The following is a 19,329-nucleotide window of genomic DNA, read 5'->3' on the forward strand; positions in this document are numbered from 1 at the left end:
TCAAGGTGCAAAGATTGATCAATTGTGTACTCATGGCTTGCAGTCGAAGATATTCAGCAGGGACCAGTATCAATAAATGTCAAGTTTTTGTTAGTAAACAGTCATTAGATTGTAAGCTTAAAAATAGTGAGAGATTAATATGCGATCTGAGAAAAATTGGTGTTCCGAAGAGAGACCTGAACTTCAAAGGCCAGGAAAGGGGATTGTAAATCTGAAAGAAATTGCAACATCTACTCCACTTTTAGTATCTGTAAGATTGGATCATTACATCTGGAACACCTTCACAATGCGAGCTGCAGCATGTAATTTGTAGAACAAGTCTGAAAGATAAAATATTCAAATATAAGTCTCAATCTTTTCGTCAAAAGCCTTTATCTCAATGTATTCAAGCAATTCTAGCCTTCCTGCGGCTAAATGGTCTCATGGGTTGCCAGTAAGTGGCCTCGGGTTGAGTTTGCAAGGCCTGGGGTCTGGTATAAACCCGTGTAATGTAATAACCTCAAAAAAAAAAAAAAGTAGTGTGAAGATCAAGCTTTTACGAACAAGAGAAAAAAAAACATATCAAGTAATTCTTGTCAAGGGCACTGCTTTCCTTTGTTCCTAGTCCATTGCTTCCCTCTTATTAAGAGATCTCTTCTTTTTGCTTTTCAACTTTAGCCCTGTCACAAAACCCGATTCCAGAAGGCGAGTCTCTTAACACCAGATTCTGTACTCAGTCTTGAACAGAAACAACAAACATATTAAGTAATTGCTTCAAAGAAAATAGACTATTTCGTAGATCAGAATCATTTGATTATGTTTTGTAGGTCAGAATTATTGATTATGGTGCTCAGGCGTAATGTTTCATCTATGGTGAATAAAACCTTTAGCCAATGTGTTAGATCTCAAGTTTTTCCAAAGTCAAAGATCGTGACTCGTGAGAAAGAAGACCTAAATTTGGTTACCTGTAAGGAAAAGAACAATGTTAATGCCTAGCATTTCAGTTATTCGATTATTTTCTCATATTTTGCTTTTCAGGTAGAAAATTAACATAAAAAAAGGGAGAAAAGAAAAGGAACAAGTGGAAGTACAAGAGGCACACGCATACTCGTCGCACAAGAGGGAAAGCTGAAGGAAAGTAGATATTCTCTTTCACAATTTGAAATTAACGCGATACTGTTCTTCACACACTTTTTGATCTTTCAGAAACCTTTCATGTTTCAGTTTTTCTTCTCCGCTTTCTGTCTCTGAACCGAAGCAGCCGAGGCGCTGTGTACAATGAATATTGAAGCCTAAACCGAAATAAAAATCGACGACAACTCGAAGCGCACATATACAGTAAGAGAAAATTTTCAGCTAATTGCATATTTGAGAGAATGATTTCCTCATGATAAACACTGACCGACAGGCTTGTTCAAACAAACCATAAAAGAAATAAAAAGTTAGCTTCAGTGAAATTTAGATGCTTTTCCAGGTGTAATTGATAGATCAGATCGCAGAAGGAGAAGATAAAAAGCGGAAAAAAGAGGAAAGAGAGAAAAGACGCCGTGGTGCTTACCAGGAATATATGCCATCCACCTGTTGGAAAGAGACATTGCCTTTTCTCGTCTGTGCAGTCACCTCACTGAAAATTTTGGAAGAACAGTTCGGACGTGGCATACATTTCGGGGATCGTGTACGGAGATTGATTCCGTCTTTGGATTTTCTCGGCTGCTTGACTGTGGGAGGCATTGGTGAGGTAATGCCCACAAGACTAGATTTGTGCTGGATCCTTTTGGTTAGTCTCACGTAGCGTGATCTGTTGAGGGCGGGACTTGTTGCTACGAGGGACCCGGCTGTCTTGGATGCAAATATCTTGGGCGTTCCATTAAGCAAATACAGTGTTGGGAGGTTAGAATGAAGGGTGACATCGAGTCAAACGGGCTTGTAAATTATTCGAATTTGACTTAAATTATTCAAATTTGGCTAAAAAAAAGTTAGACTCAAGTTAAAACTTGAAATAAGGCTTGTTAAGTATATAAGTCAAATTCAAGATTTTTCAAGTTTGGTTTATTAGCTCATGAATCGAATCGTTAATATAGATTTTTTTTACAAATATATTTTTTACTCTAATTGCTCTCGTCAATTCCTTTTTTAGTTAATTGGTAGTTGTTCTAATTTACCTAAAACCTCAAAGACAATCGATAGTTCAATCTTTTTGGGTCCCTCAATATCAAATGTTGTTGTTTGTCAATAGAATAAATACTATTGATAGAGGTATTTGTTCTTTCTTTGAAATCTATTAAGCTGATTATTATACATTAATATGCTTCATTGCAAAGTTTTTTACTTCTTTGCGATAACTTACAGTTCAATAGTATTAAGTTCATCACAATATGCTAAGCTTGAGTTCAAAGTATTCAGATCAAGTCAAGTTCGAGCTTAGCTCAGCTCAATGTCACCCCTAGTTAGACCCATCCCCCTGGCTGGGTTAGGAGCTCAGAATTAGATGTTGTACCATCACCCTCTTATTTTGGACTGAAAAACTTATTCATAATGGCAATACAAGACGTTATGTATTGTGTATTATCTTGACACTTCGAGTTCTATCGGGTGATACGTAGCATATATTATCAATATGCACACCCAGCCTCACAATACTTGGGGAAAATAATAGACTCTTTTCAAGGTAATTGTTTTATATACAAGTGTTATACAAGCTATGACACGAAAGTGTGACAAATTGAACACTAGACACATAAGTGACAAAGATGTGGATCTCATCGGATCTTAATGGATGAAAAATAAGTCCCAAATGCCTCCAAATCGGGGGAAAAAAAGAATGTTAACATTTGAATGTCATTTTTTTAGTTGTTTTCTTATCTTTTACTTATCTAGAGGGACAGAGGTTTTGGATTTTTTGAGATGTCTCATTAATAAATTTCGAACAACAAATACAATAAGGATATATATTTTCACATACTTCATATATAGCATACCCATTTGGTTTACCATACATTAAATCCATTACTCGTTTCACTTGAATAGATAACAACTTTAAGATTCATAAAACTATAAAAACATTATAAAACTATAACACTAATAAAACATATTTATAATATTCAAAATAGTTCATTATCCTCTACTCTGGGTAAATGGGTAATTGGGTGCAGAAAATCAATTATCCATATCCATTTTATTTATAAACCAGATGACAGGTAATTGGATAGCTTGACTCAAATTCATAAATGGTAAAAAAATTTCTTCCACATCCTTTTATAATTAAACGAATAAAGCAGGTAATTAGATAATCAAGTAAAATTGCCACTTCTAGAGTGAGAATTTAAAAGGCCAATTATGCGATAATGAACTTGTTGTTCAATGCCTTCATCCATGGACAGAGAGAAATCTCAGCATTTTATCATGCATGAAGTTGACACTCTACTAAGATCCCACTTGTGAAAGCTCCTCATCTTTTCATATAATTGCAAGAAAGAGTTTAAAGAGATAGGTTAAAAGAAAGAATAAAGTAAAAGAAGAAATTGAGACAGAGAGATTAGAAGGAAAAAGTGAGAAACAAGGAGGAGAAAAAAGAAGAGGGGTGCTAGATACGAATTTGAGTGGGAGAGGAGAGCAAGAGAGATTTAAAAATGGCTTGACTATTCTCTTCCTTTATCCAACACCCCTTGGACATATTCTTTTTTTGCCCTTATACCTCATACTCCCCGGGTCCTCGGGCATTTTTCCTTTTTTGTCCTCCATGTCCCATGCCCCTTGGGTTCTATTACACTCTTCTCAGTTCTACTCCTTTTTGAAAGTCTAGTCTTGTTCTAAACTTTGTTTATTTTTCTATCAATATAACAAAGGGCTGATTAGGCCAGCGGTAAGCTGCCAATGTACCCTTCAGCATTGCCATCAGGTTTCACTTGAGTAAGACGCCTAGCCAATACAACCCAACATGCCGGTTTGTTAGGTGCGGAAAGCAGAGACTCTAACAAGAGTGGACGGAACCACTCTGACACTCAATTCATCTCACGACAGATAATCTATCTGATTATTTTTTCTCAGCTTTGCAAAAACTACACTTAATAGGCAATAGATGTTGACTAGTCTGTTTTGAATTCGGGATTTGTGAAGTCCTACTCCTGGTTAACAAAATAGGATCAAGTGTACTAAATGGTGGATTGGATTAGTAATGCTTCAACTTTGGTACAAGAGGATGATCTATCTCAATGTACTGAAAGTTGTTGCAGCTGCTAGCAGTTTTTTTCTCAGAGGTATTATTGAGACCCTTTCTTTTAGTATGAATCTAGTTTCATCAATCATATGCTGAAATAAAGTTCTAATTATTTTCTCTGGTCTCTTGTTTATAGGGTGTTTCAATCTTTCCATTTATGTGCAAACTTCCAAATACATTTACAATTTAAACTCCACTGGAGGTCATACACAACAATTACTATCTCCCTCTCTTGGACACAACTGGTAGCCATTGCTGGAAATGATTTTCTGATGTGCCTATGGTCTGTTTTGCTGCCAAAACTTTGAATACTAACAATCTCCACTTAGCTTCATCTTTCTTGGTCTGTTTCTTTATTTTCTCTTTAAAATGCCTGTCTCAAGATATGATAACAAAAAGAAAGATAAATTGATGATGAGAGACTGCTGTGGATCTCAGTAATAGTAGGTCATGCTTTTAAAAGCCAGCATTAAGCAGAAATTAATCAGTATAAAGGACGAAACATCAACACTGGGTTATACCTGCACAAGGGAACCTTGCAAATATCAGGTTGCCTGCACAGGCGAGAGTGCAGCTCCAAAAGTTGCCACATTCTCTTGCAATGGATACAGCCACCAGGGACTCTAGTTTTACAGCCAGCAAAATGACGAATGAGTGACTCAAGACCGTTACATGCTGCAAAATTGCAAGGACCCTCATCTCCTTTCAAAACCTTATCATGAGGCCCTATTGTTCGGCAACCATCACGACATATGTGAATAAGGGCCTCCATTGCCTGGTGTAGCTGTAGATATACCTTTCTCTCATGCATTTTCTTAACCCTCTCTCGCCTTTTCTAGAAATTAACAATAAGGACCTTGTCAGTTTTGAGAAACAAAATGCTAAAAGAAGTTGATATAAAAATGCAGGTCACTCACAGAATCAGCATCAATTATGGATTCTATAAGTTCCTTCTCCAGTCTTGCATTTGATTGTTTCATGACTTTCCATCCTTCTGACGCAGATACAACCTTGAAGTTTGATATTATCATCCGGTGACAAATAAGGCAGAGGCGAGGAATGTCACAAAGTTGTGCTAGTTGGTATACATCAATAACATTCTCAGTTGTGAGGAAAAAATTCTCTATATGTCCAGCACATTCTTTCTTCAGCAATGGGATCATGAACACATGTGATAATACAACTAAGTGGAGGGCGAACTTGTTCATCTCTTCTTGATCAAAGCTGCCGATACAAAGTCATACTTTTAAAAAGGAGATCACTACAGTGTTATAATGCAAATGAAATAGCTGCACACTTTTAAAAACTTGGCCTTGAACACTTTGATGAAGATACTTGAACATATATATATATCACTTGGATGAGAATACTCAGCTTGGCTCTTTGCAAGGAGCAAGAGGTTCTAATATGAAGCTAAGTTCAAATGTTTTTGTAAAACTCACTTTAATCTTTCCACTTCTGTAATAACAATAAATTTTTAAGAGAGAGTGGTTTATGAGGGACCTTTAATTGTACTCACGAATGACTTGTTCATATTAACAAATCTAATATAGAACCCATAATACACAGAAGCATGAAGGAGAGAATCACTACCTTGATGAATACAAGAAGCGTATGAAAGCATGCACAGCCTGATGAGGGACCCCGCGAATGGACAATGATCTGATACAGCTATGGGCTTTTGATTGCTTCAACATGCTCCTCATGACTGGAGACGCCACTCCCTAGGCCATCAGAAAAATTCAATAAAATAACTTCGTTTAGAATATTACTGCAGTTTTAATCTTGCAACTTTGAGGTAGTTGTTTCACATATGATCATTAGAAGCCAATCAAAGTGTTGTCCTAACTATGCTCGGGCAATTAAGGGACCTACAGAATATGATTTATAATTTCATCTTCTTTTAAGTAGAAAACCAGCTTTTAGATGAAAATGGCTCAGTTATATCCATAACATGGTGCAAGCTAGTGCAAACATTTCATACTAAAAATTTGAATTTGCAGTTGAGGAATCAAAATTTAACACATTTCATATTGATTCTCCAGACCCATCCAGGTCAAAAGTAAGTTTGATGATTCATGATATTACTGTTGTTTGGTGAGAACCTGCAGGAGGCTTTCTATTTCATTCTGTAACTTTCTCCTACACTGTTCCTCACCTACTTGACTATTTCTTCTATAATTTCCTAACCAGCTCAATAAAAAACCTCCTGTGGTTTCAACCTTGTTCTGTAAAAGTCCATTTTGGCTTTTTACAGGAGAAGGGGTGTTTTTCATGAATTCATGATTCCACGTCTAACTCACCAAAATGCTAGCATGTGCACGTATGACATCATTACTATCAGTGTGAATGTCAACGTCCGCTCTATAGCCTTCTTTGAAGAGTCTGTCCCACATTTCCCTTGTCGCCACAGGGACATTGTTTTGGCCCCACCTCGCCTGCAAAAATCCCTTCCAACGAATTGCGCAACCCGGAGTGGGAGGTGGTGTAGGCGAAACCTCTTTCTCCTTCAAAGGACACCCTCTCGAGGAGCCCCTCTCCACATCCATCGTCATTGCCCTAGAAACAAGAAAAATCAGAGCCAGTCGAATGCTTAGACCATTCCGAGAGAGAGAAAAAAAAAACAACATTCATTAGAGGAGGGAAATTCCCAGAAGCCGAGATGCAGTAACTCTTTCGGAGATGATTATTTAAAATCAAAGAGTTGAAACGCCTGGAAGCTCTACGTTCAATCCAGGGCACCGCCGCAAGACAATTCAAGAAGCCGAGAACTGTCCTCTGTGCAGAGGTGCCCTAGGACCCGAATAATTAAGGGGCGAGAGCCTTCGGAGCGGAGAAGAGGGAGAGGTACAGCTCACAGTTGGAGAGTTGCGGAGAGGAAGCCGTCTAGCCTGGAATGGATGTTGCAATTTGATTTACTCCGTTGCTGAGCCCTTCCCGCCACCCACGTCGCCAACTGCCAAACCGCCGCGTACGGAGTGTAATATAAAATTTTAGCTAAAAAAAGAGAATAATCCATTAATTTTGACTAAAATATAGTAAATATAATATGGTATTATTTTTTTTCCAAATATTAGGATAAATGGTCATATTTAGATATTGCCCTTTTTTTACTAAAAGGATACTCTACTTCGCCACCTTAAAAATGGATAGCATTGGTAATTTTAGTTTCCAATATTTTTTAATAATTTTATTTAATTATTTAGGCTATTAATTTTAGAATGAACAGGATGATTAAGTATTTAAACTACCTATTTTTTTATTTTACTAAATTTTAATCTGGATTTGGATATATCCAATCTTTATCTGTATTATATCAGTTCTATATTTATGTATTTTAATGAGTCTTTTAACTTTTAAGTAACATGTAAGTGCATCTTGTTTGTCGAGTGGTTTCCAAATGAAGAAGAAAAAAAAAAAAAACTAGACCGTGCTCATGCTTGATGCCCTGCTTCGAACCTACAAAAAAAAAAAAAAAATGGGAGAGAAAGTTATTTTCTATTGTTTGGCAGCAGTGAATCATTGAGAAAAAAAATCATTTTCTCTCTTAGTTAATAAACAAAATGATGGAATTTTGGGAGAAAGTAAAAGAAATAGAAACTTGAGAGAAGATCTTAATAATACAAAATTTAAAATATTACTAATTTTTCTTTTATTTTTATTTTTCACGTGTATCCAAACAAGATAAACTATATTTCTCTTCCATTTTCTTTCTCATTTTCCATGGGCATTCGTCTTTTCTCTTTCTCTTTCTCTTTCTTTTCTTTTTTCTCCACTTTTTGTGTTCCATACACGACCTAAAGAGTTGTTCGTGCTTGAGCATAACGGTTGGAAACAAGATTATAACTAGATTGTTCATATAAATAACGTTATTTGATTTTTTTAGACATGGCATTCCATTGAACATCTGCCCACCCTAAAAAAGGAAAAAATTAATAACATTAAAATCATAGTTGCATTATGATGAACTCATTAAATATGTTGGAAGATATAATCTACGTATAGTGGTATTGATGTAAAATATCTCCTTTTCTTGTCCCTTTTCTAGTTTTCTTAGGGTAAAAGGTATTAATGTAATTATAACATTTTTTACTATTATAAATAGATGTTAAAGGGGAGGATTAGGGACGTCACTCACACCCTAATCCTCCTACCCTCTTTCACAAACTCTCTAGTCGTCCTTCTCTCTCATTCTTTTCTCCTTTTCTTCTCTCTTCTTTCTCTTCTTCTTTCTCTTTGGTTTCATCTCTGCTTTGACAGATCATTTTACATTACTTATCATGGAATCTTAAATCCAACATGGTATCAAAGCAATGGGTTTAGGATTTTGAGGTTAAGGTCGTGCTAAATTTTTATTCATTTTTGATGAAGCAAGGAGCAAGTTGAAGCACTTGGCTCATTCAAGATGAGTGGTTCTTTTCTCTTCTTTTTGTTGAGATGTTTACTGATTCTTGATCTCAAAAAGAAGGTTGATGAATGAGCATGGTCATCCTATTTGGATTAAAGACTAACTGTTGGTAGATTTCTAAAATCGATTTTCTCAAACTCATGCGAGTTTGATATAGGAGCAGTTTTATTTATTTTTATTGTTTGAATGCTTGGTGTTGAATTTAGGACCCCATGATTAGAACCTCAAACAAGGTAGTGAGAGAAAGAGAAGAAGAAAGAAAGAGGATAAGAAGAGAAGAAAAGAAAAGAGTGCAAGAGATGAGCTCGGCCAAAGGGAGAGAGAGAGAGAGAGAGAGAGTTTGGGATGAATTGAGAGAAGAGGAGAGAGACTTGATGCTCTGCCCCAAGCCAAGGGCATCTATTTATAATTTTTGAGAGGATGTTATAATGTCTATAATACCCTTAGGGCTACAAGCTTTACATAAGAAAAGACATAAGTAAACATATTCTCGTTGACTAATTACACCCTTGTGCCGTATTTATGAGATGACTTCTTGTTTACCATCATGCCACATCTCTTGGACGTATGAGCCTTCTCCATACTCGTGTGGGTTTTAGCCCATCTTCTAACATTCCCCTCAAGCTAGGGGTGAGAAAACATCATAAATGTCCAACTTGTTGCAAATGCCCACCTGACTTTGTGGTTGATGGGGAATCGATATGCAGATTGAGGAAATCTATATATGGTCCTTAGGCTTGGTTTGATAAATTTAACCAAGCAATGTTGCAGTTTGGATTCAATAGGTGCTTAGTAGATTATTCCATCTTTAACAAGAATACCTTAAAGGGAAGAGTATTACTGACGGTTTATGTGGATGATATTGTTTTGATTGGCAGTGATGCAGACAATATAGAAGAAGTCAAAGAGAAGAGATCCAAGGAATTCAAAATAAAAGATCTTGGACTTTTGAAATATGTTTTGGGTATTAAAGTCTTCGTGTAAAAGCATGGAATCATCTTATCTTTGAGAAAGTATGTTCTTGATCTACTCGATGACACATGGATAACGGGATGTCGACCAACAAATACTCCTATGGATGTTAACACAAAGTTATATGCAAGCTCTAGTGAAGATATTGATGTAGGAAAATGTCAGAGACTTGTGAGAAAACTTATTTGCTTCACAGTGACAAGACTGGATATATCATATGTAGTAAGTGTAGTTAGTCAATATATGCATAAACTACAACTTACCCATAGGCAAGCTCTAGAAAGGATCCTGAGGTATTTAAAAGGAGCTCCAAGGAAGGGACTTCTATATAAAAACCATAGTCACTTCAACATTAAAGGATTTCCGGATGCAGATTGGGTTGGATCACCTGATGATAGAAAGTCCATTTCTGGGTATTGTAATTTAGTTTGAGGAAACCTGGTTACAAAGAGGAGTAAAAAGTAGAATGTTGTTGAGAGATCCAGTGCAAAAGCATAATATAGAGCTACGACTCAAGCAATCAGTGAACTTCTATGGATCAAATCCCTCCTTACTAAATTAGGGTTCCATTAACAAGTCCCTACGGAACTATGTTGTGACAACCAGGCAACCATTCATATTGCTTCAAATCCGACCTTCCACGAGAGAAAAAAAACATTTTGAAGTAGATTGTCACTTCATACTGGAAAAATTTTAAGATGGTATTTTATCTTTCAGACATGTTTTTGTTGAGATTTCTTCCCGTATATAGATTGATACTCTTTCCTTATTCTTAAAATCCTGTAAATCCTTGTAATCATTGTAATCTCTCTTAATCCTTCCATGTATAGATTATTACAATCTATATAACCCTATTTAAGCAAAATAATGAAAATTGAGGTCTTATTTTTTCGACCTGGTATCAAAGTGGGAGAATTCTTTTCTTCTCCTTCCAGTCGCCAAAGAACAGAGCTGCTACTTTGTTTCACCATGAACAACATTGTTCACAATGCTCCCATATTCTTCTCTATCGTTGTCATGAATAGAGCCGCTGTCAAAGAAGTTTGGCAGAATTTTTGACCACAACCAAGCCACTGATCAACCTTCTAGCAGACTGCACCACCAGTCCAACGAAGACGGAGAGTCTCCTCTGTCGTCACTGTGAACAGAAATGCCATCAGAGAAGACCGACGGAATTTTCGAACGTCGTTGACGACTGTAGCCGAGCCATCGCTCGGCCTCCCAGCAAACCACACCACCAGCCCAATCGGCAAAGGAGCCGCACAGTCTTCACATTGTCTCGACAAAGACGAAGGTACATAATTTTTTTTGCTCTTGCTTAACTTAGGTCCGCATTTTTTTAATATTCTGTCAAGCGACCCAGGGTCGAACCAGTCCACGATCAAAGGCCCGAATAGGGTCAACCCAGTGAATAGAAAGTGGATCGGACCAGTTCTCAAACCGGACCATAATCAAAGACCCAAACTAGGTCAACCCAAGGAACAGAAAGCAAACCGGACCAGTTCTCTGACCGAACTAGAATCAGAAACACAAAACAGGTCAACCAAGTTGCAGGAAGTAGACCGGACCAGTATTTTTGGGTGATTTTTATCCTGATCATCACCGATCTTCTTGCATCATGTCGAAGAAATCAACACCGATTATTCATGTTCAATTCGAAAACTCTGGTTTTGCAACCAGCGTCATTCTTACAAAAGTAAACTACGATGTATGATCCCAAATCATGGAGATGCAAATTGCAGGACGCTAAAAGCTCGAATATATTATTGGGAAAACACCACTGCCACAAGAAACTGATGTGTCTTATACGAAGTGGTATGCTGAAAATCAAAAGGTCAAGGGGTGGTTACTAACCTCTATGTCACTAGATATTATGAAGCGCTATATTCGGCTGTGCACTGCACGCGAAATCTAGAATGCCGTGGTAAAAACTTTCTACGATGGGTCAAATGAATCACAAATTTTTTCATTGAATCAAATAGTTTTCTCCACCAAACAGATTGGTCACCCTTTGTCAACATATTATGGTGATCTTGTGAAAAATTTCCAAGAACTTGATCATCGTGATAGGATTATAATGAAAGATCCTGATGATGTTATTGCCTATAGAATATCCATTGAAAGATTGCATGTACACATTTTCTTAAATGGATTGGATGCAAAATTCGAACAAATCTGAGGCGAAATTCTCAGAAAGGACCCGATATTGGATCTTGTAGAAGCAACTGATTACGTACGTCATGACTCTGTACCCAGAACCACTTTAAATACTGAAGTTGATCGTGTTGAGTCATCTGCAATGGTGGCACGTCGAGTTAAGTCTAAAAAAGCTCGACCAACTGGTCCTACCAGTGATCGAAATTGAACATCAGGATCTCAGAATCGCAACTATGAGATTGGAACAACAAAACTAGAGCGTATTTGTACTCATTGTGGTGAGACTGGGTATACAAAGTTACGATGCTATGAACTTATTGGGTATCCAGAATGGTAGGATTTTACCAAAGCGCCTTGCAAATGGAACACTAAACCAAATAATCATGCTTCCGTTGCAGTAGCAGAACCCTCCACCTCTCACACGACTGAGGATGTATCAGTTTTAATTGCTACATCTGGTAAAGTTCTTAATACTTTCGCTCCTAGTAGAAATAGTGTGGATAATTGTTTCTGGTGCTATTGATCATATGACCTTTGACAATCATCATGTTAATATTATGAAGCCATCTGAACAACATATCGTGTCTACAGTAATTGGTACTCCCTCTCACGTTATTGGAGAAGGTTCCACCACCCTCACTGAAAATCCGAGTCTTGATTCTGTATTAGTTGTTCCAACCCTCAATCATAATTTATTATTAGTGGCTCAAATAACTCTCACTTTGCATTGTATTGTGATTTTTTTGCCTAACATATGTGTTTTTAAAGACATTCGAACTTGGAAGACAATTAGTTATAGTACTAGAAGGGGGAAACTCTATTACCTTGATATGAAGCCAGAGAGTTCTCATCAGTTAGCTCAAACATTTTTCGTGAATAAATCTTTAGATTCTAAAATTTGGTTATGGCATAAATGGTTGGGTCACTCATCCTTTGGTTATTTAAAGAAATTGTTTCCAAAACTCTTTGCTAGATTATCTGTTTCAAATATGTAATCATCCACTTAAATTAAGATAGAGAAGAAAATACAAATTAAAAAATAGACAACTATAATCCTAGTGTGATGCGAAGATCGATAAAGATCTTAAAATTTAAGCATTAAATTTAAAATAAAAAATTATTTGTTATTTGTATTACTTATATTTTTAGTTATCGAATTAATAATGTATTAAAAATTAAATCACCTTAGTTAAATAACTAGAACTATGGAAAAGATAATTACACTTGTATTTCATTAAAGTCCTATTTTGTACAACAAACAATCAGGAGAAAAAAAAAACGTGAAAAGGAAAAAGAATAAGCTTTTCTTTTGTTGGATTTGAGAGAAAAGCAAACTTTGCAAGACAAATAAAATTGTAGAGAACTAGGCAATTGGATTTACCTCAAGAATCAAGAAGCAATTGTACATGAGGAAAAATTATTTAAAACTAAAATAGGTAAATATGAAATTAATCGATAAATAAAGACTTGTTTAAAAATACAAAAAATAATTAATAAAATAAATAAAAAATAGTTAAATATCTATCTTCTAATGAGAAAGTAGATCACCCTTGAATTGATTTTCTCTTTTTGTTTCCTTGGGTAATCTACTTTTCATGTGCACTAACCCTCTAAGATTTGGAGGTTACAGGAAAAACATATTATTGTATAAATGAAACCTCACATTGTATTGTACTTTCCGAAAAGTTCTTTACTTGCTGACGTGTCATGGTATCGGAGCAGACCGCATGGGATGCCATGTCACTGTAATGTTATTATAGAAAAAGAAGTGGCTTTCTCTCCAGCGTTATTCGTTTTCTCTCCAACAAGAAAGAAGAGGGGAGAATTTTGTCTACCTCCTCCTTCTTTCTTACGAACCTTGGCCTAGTCCCAGACGAGGAGCCTCTCTTACCAGACGATCGTGTGCTCCTCCTTCATCGTCTCACGGTTGCCTATCTCTCTCTCTCTCTCTCCGTTGTTTCAGTCTCCTTATTCACCGATTACCCTGGTAACTCTTCGCAAGGAATTTGCCTAGGGGTTTAACCTAGGGATCGAATTCCTACAAATTGACTGCCCTAGCCTTTTCCTCACAGAAAGCTGGGTTAGAGAAATAGCTCAAGCCATCCCATTAGTGTCTACTTGCCTGTACTAAACTATCCCTCACTCACTGTCAATTCTCTTTTACTTTTCTTTCCATTCAGAGGTGGTGGATATTGAAGTTGAATATAAATTTGCACCTGTCTAGTTCTCTACGCTAATATGATATGGTAATAGATAATTTGTACTATGTTTAATCATTGTTACTTGAAAATTTTGTGTCTTGATACCTTCTATACTGTTTTTGGCTTTCTACTCGCTGTCCGCGCACTGTAAAACTACGAAGGAACTCAATTTCAAACCTTGCAATTATTCTGTGTTGTACCTCTGCGAACTTTTCTGCATAATGTTTGTATTGCTTTTATTTACTAAATATAATGTTCATTAGTGACCATCATCAAAACTTTCCAATAGCTATGGTTTTATCACTGGCTGAGTTGCCCCTTACGCTGGTGTCAGAAGTAGAACAGAATTTGCTCCCTAGTTTACTAGCGGACATAAAATTATAATAGTTTTTACTATTTTATGGTGTGTACATTCCTAACTCTTTCCTGAAAGCAATGCTTCCAACCAGGGGGTACTAGATATCCTCACTCTCTTCTTTCATTATCTTTGACTGCTACACAAAGATAAAGCACAGCTTGCAATCAAATTCTGGTTTAGACTAAAATCCATTACGCTTGTAAGTTTACCAGTCTAAAAGTTTATGGGTTAAATTTTCTTGGTTGGTCCTTTTACTTTGTTAGATCTATTCAGAAATATATAATTTCCTGATATATTCTATATTTAAGTTTTTGAGTGCATGATTGTGACCTCTCCTTGCACAATTTCTCTTCATTTCCCCGAGTTCATGTAATCGATTGTGATTTTTGAACTTATGTTTGTGGAGATTGAATAATTATGAGGACTTCAATTTTATAAAATAAGTTTTCTATTTGTATTGGCACTTATTCATTTCTTTTTGTAGGAAATCTGAAGGTTGTTCTTCTGATTCACCCTGTCAAGATGGTATTTTTTTTTTTCTTCTTTCAATACTTTTCTTGTATTCTTGTCTTGATTTTGGCCTTCTGATGTTAAAAGGAGTCTCTCTATGTCCCCTGAGCTGTCCATAATTTGGTCTATTTGGTTTTGGGGTTGTGCCATGCATTGAGTGGTTCAGTTTATTTTAAATTTGGACTATAAAATTGATTGGTTGACAGTGGCCTATGCATTGAGTGAATATAGTTGCTGGTAGGAGGGAGTGTTTACCTGAGTTTATTTCAAGTTTTGGACCATAAATTGAGTGGTTGACAGTAGTGCTTGCGTTGAGTGAATATAATTGCCCATAGGAGGGGCTGTTAATCTGATGTAAAAAGCTTTCTGGTGGGAGAAAACCATCCAATAGGTACAAATCTCTATTTATCCATTATCATTTCAGATGATTTCTTTCTGCAGCTAAAACGGGGTTACTTTTTCTTCGATTGACCAAAGTTAAAGTTGATATAATCCAATTAGATGGTCTGTTCAATTTGACTTGTTTATCTCCACAGGATTTTGCTCTCTTACTGATTCAGTTACCCTTGTATGTCTCAATCATTGTAACTAGCTGGAGTTAGTCTGAGTCTATCATATTGGTTCCAATGAGAGTATCTTAATATTTCAAGCACACTTTAGGAACATGAGTTAGAACTTTTCTATAAAAATTTTACTTGATACTGGTTTTGCTTTGGCAGTTTTATGATGGTTATGGTTATCATGGAGGATCGTTTGAGCAAACTTACAGATGTTATCCATCATCTTTTATTGAAAAGGTGAGGCAGTGCTTTTCTTTTGCTTCATAGTCCCCTGTTTTATATTATCTTAAGATCAGATTGTTGTTGTTATCATTGCAAGAGTGTGAAAACTACACTATTTGTAAACATGTTGTCCTTTCTGAGTAGTAACTTGTCCTTCTCTTATAAGCATTGCACAAATACACCTTAGTACTCCATTCTCCAGTGGCAGATACATTCAGAACTTCTCATTAAGAAACCCATGTGGTGAATGGGGTAACTGAGAAACTTCTACATAAAGCAACTGATTAAGCCCATCAACCATTGGAATTATTATGATTGTTGGTAAGCAGTACATGTAAAAATTGGACTTGGCAATAGTTTTGTAATGCTTGGAGGCCTATCTAGACTAGAGCTACTAATCTGGACATAAAAATTGGACTTGGCTTGAATGATATGATTAATGTATGAATGCCTACGCAGACCAGAGCCATTAATGGTTAAACTCGTGCACAAATTTCTTGTTTGACTGGGATGTAAAAATTTTGATATCCATTTTTTATTTGACCTATGATTTAATCTGCAAATCATCATGTTTTATGATGTCTGGATTGAATTCAGATCATCAGAACCAAATTGTTCATGAGATGCTTCAATTTCAACAGTTCTTTATTTTGAAGAAATAAAGTCTAAGCTGTTGAAGCCTTGTGCTTAATTTTTCTTCTTCTTTGGGACGTGCTAATACTGATTTGTGGTTTTCTCCCTCTTGCAGCCACAGCTAGAGACTGGTGATAAGAGTAAGTTCTCTTCTCAGTGTGTTATGCAAAATAGCTGATGCCAAAACTTGATGGATGGCATAATTTGTTTTATCTGATTTGGTCAAATAGCATAGTTTTAAATTTACTGATTGATTTATGTTGCTTTATTCCAGTCATAATGCCGCCATCTGCCCTTGATCGGCTGGGTAAGGGAAATCACATCTTCTCATCTTGTTTATTGTCAAACATTATCTCGTCCAGTTATCATGCTGTGAAACAGATTTTGAGACTAAATTATTCTCAAGTGTAATACTTCAATATTGCTAAATGTGTTTAAAATTCATATCTGTTGTGCAGCATCTCTACATATTGATTACCCAATGTTGTTCGAACTTCGGAACCCAGCAACTGAACGAGTTTCACATTGCGGTGTACTTGAGTTTATTGCTGATGAGGGCATGATCTATCTTCCTTACTGGGTATGCATCACAATTTACTAATTTTTTTTATAAAAATCTGAAGATTTTATGCTGATTGTCTCATACAGATCTTTCTGCACTGTTGTTGTACATCCGTAGATGATGGAGAACATGCTTCTGCAAGAAGGAGATTTTGTCAAAGTGAAAAATGCTACTCTTCCGAAGGGAACATATGTGAAGTTGCAACCCCATACAAAGGACTTTTTAGATATTTCAAACCCTAAAGCCATGTAAGTATCAGAGTGATGATTGATAATTTGTTTATGCTGTTTGGTAGGAGTCTCCACGTACAGTCTTAGATGAGAATTGTATGGGTGACTTTGAACTTTATGCAACCAATAGGAATCTCATCAGCAATTAATAATCCTTTTTCTGTGAGACTTATGGACGGCATATGTGACAAACTGCTCATGGTCACGTTTGCACACTTGCCCTCAAGTTACTCATTCATTTTGGACCTGTCACATTTTCTAATATTCATATAGACTTTTTTTTTTTAAATGGCTGACTTTTCTTGTTTGATGCAGTCTGGAAACAACATTGAGGAACTACTCATGTTTAACAACTGGTGATACAATTATGGTAGCCTATAACAACAAGAAATTCTACATAGATATTGTGGAAGCAAAGCCCTCTTCTGCAATAAGCATTATTGAGACAGACTGTGAAGTAGATTTTGCCCCTCCTCTAGATTTTAAAGAACCAGAAAGGCCTGCTCCATCTATTCCAGTTAGCAAGGCTCTGCCCCAAGGTATTTCTTCTTCCATTCTTCTTCTGCCTGAAAGCATTTAGCATTCTTTTCTTGTGTTTGTTTGAGATCTGAAAAGGTAACCACCATCTCATATTCTATTGGACTATTTTTAATTAGTAATCTGCACATTTACTAAGAAATTTTCTTTGACTTCGCAGGTAAAGAGGAACCAAGATTCAGCCCTTTCACTGGTCCTGGAAGACGCCTGGATGGAAAACCTTCAACACAGTCGGCTCCTGCATTTTCTTCATCCAAATTCAAAGAAACCCAATCCTCACCGGCAAATGTGTCAGGGTCCACTTCATCCGGTGGTTCGTCACAGCAAGCTTCAGGAAAGCTCATCTTCGGTTCAAACACAAATCGGACTCCAAATGACAAGGGAAAGGTACATATAGCTGTTGAATATAACAGAGCTAGTGTCTCGCTTTGTATTGCCAATGCATTTTGCTGATATGATCGGTCAATTTATATGTCATTTTTAACTTGCTCGTGGATTTCTGTCTCTGTAGGCTGTTGCACAAAACTCCAATCCCAATCCAGAGCCTCCGAAAAAGGAAGAACCCCAGTTCCAAGCATTCACTGGCAAGAAATATTCATTGAGAGGGTGATGACTTTCTGCAGGGTTGAGTTTCCTGCCTTTCTTTAAGGGTATTCAATTCATATATAGGAATGGAGAATGTACATATTAACTTTATTCAATGGAGATGTCTCTTGTGACATTTTACGCATCTCTGATATGAATAAAGTATCAAATGTTTCAGCTCTTCTATGAAAACCATTGACTAACCATCCAATATAAGAATCCCTTATATAATCTAAGTCAAAATAGCCAAGCATTTCTTGCCAATTACAACCTTGTAGTGTAACAATTGTATGAAAATGTCTTCCACATAGCACAAAATATGTTTAAAAAATGGAGTATACCATTTATGCAAATAATTGATGAATTGACACACCTAGTTAGCCACCAAGGTAATGTCTGCACATGTCAAAGTCAATTGCTATTACCCACCTGCAAGACAATGATGCCTTTTCAAGCTAAAGCAACAAAAATCATTATTGATATACAATGATATACCAGATTGATCAAGCAAATGACATATTTTCTTGGAAATAATTTCGTATAATGATATATTTTCTTGGAAATAATTTCATACTAAGTCATTGAACTTTTATACCTAAGAACTACTTCAAGGACTCAAGCTCCTTCATTAGATAATGTCAGTGAAGTAAAGTTTAAGTTAAGTCATACTCTATTATGATGATATCATCTACATACACTAAAACGAGTGTGAGAAGTATTTCCTATTTATACTTACATGATCCAACTTGGTTCCATCAAAGCCATAATGATGCAATATATTACTAAAAAATAAATATGAAAGAGTCCTGCACGACTCTGATGGAAAGAACCTACAACAACAAAGAAATTTTAGTATTATCAAAATGTTATAGAGTTGTACTTTGGATGTACTTGAGATATCAGTAGTTTAATTTAACTTAAATTCTATGTATTCTCTCTATTGCAAATGGAAACCCAATGTATTTAATTTACGAAAATCAATAATTTATTTATTTTTTTTCTAGAAATTCAACATTGTATAAGAGTTTGGTTTTGTGTGTTGATTCAATTAACCCACAAAGACAATGTGTTCTTTTTCTTATCTATCATCTCTATTAGTTTAGTTTTCTTTTTCATTGTTATTTCCCTATCCTACCTAACTTTCATTTTCCTTGGTGTTCGCCGATAAGATTCATACCACTCTTTTCATATTAAAATTA

General features: G+C 36.1%; 2 protein-coding genes across 4 annotated transcripts; one reads left to right on the top strand and one right to left on the bottom strand.

Annotated features, from left to right (window-relative positions):
- Positions 1–4,414: 4,414 nt before the first annotated feature.
- On the bottom strand, positions 4,415–6,681 carry LOC137952154 (BTB/POZ and TAZ domain-containing protein 4; the record flags this gene model as incomplete). Its single annotated transcript, XM_068799224.1, has 5 exons — positions 4,415–4,568; positions 4,717–5,030; positions 5,113–5,419; positions 5,789–5,919; positions 6,499–6,681. Coding segments are annotated over 5 exons (1,089 nt in total), but the record flags the coding sequence as incomplete, so codon positions are not given.
- Positions 6,682–13,545: 6,864 nt separating this feature from the next.
- Positions 13,546–18,329, top strand: LOC137951556 (uncharacterized). 3 transcript variants are annotated; one of them, XM_068798292.1, is made up of 10 exons: positions 13,546–13,856; positions 14,776–14,816; positions 15,521–15,598; positions 16,332–16,356; positions 16,491–16,523; positions 16,675–16,796; positions 16,896–17,026; positions 17,324–17,547; positions 17,706–17,932; positions 18,057–18,329. In XM_068798292.1, exons 2-10 carry the CDS (start codon positions 14,814–14,816, stop codon positions 18,153–18,155), a joined length of 942 nt encoding a protein of 313 aa, XP_068654393.1. In that variant the 5' UTR covers positions 13,546–13,856; positions 14,776–14,813; the 3' UTR covers positions 18,156–18,329. The 3 variants fall into 3 exon arrangements, with proteins under 3 accessions (XP_068654393.1, XP_068654394.1, XP_068654395.1); XM_068798293.1 differs by having other exon boundaries at positions 13,546–13,658; XM_068798294.1 differs by lacking the exon at positions 13,546–13,856 and adding an exon at positions 13,866–13,978.
- Positions 18,330–19,329: the final 1,000 nt, after the last annotated feature.

The sequence above is a fragment of the Aristolochia californica genome, unplaced genomic scaffold (assembly GCF_029961685.1).
Source record: "Aristolochia californica isolate CCGP_79_NKW_82.1479 unplaced genomic scaffold, dmAriCali1.0.hap1 SCAF_15, whole genome shotgun sequence".
Lineage (NCBI taxonomy): Eukaryota > Viridiplantae > Streptophyta > Magnoliopsida > Piperales > Aristolochiaceae > Aristolochia > Aristolochia californica.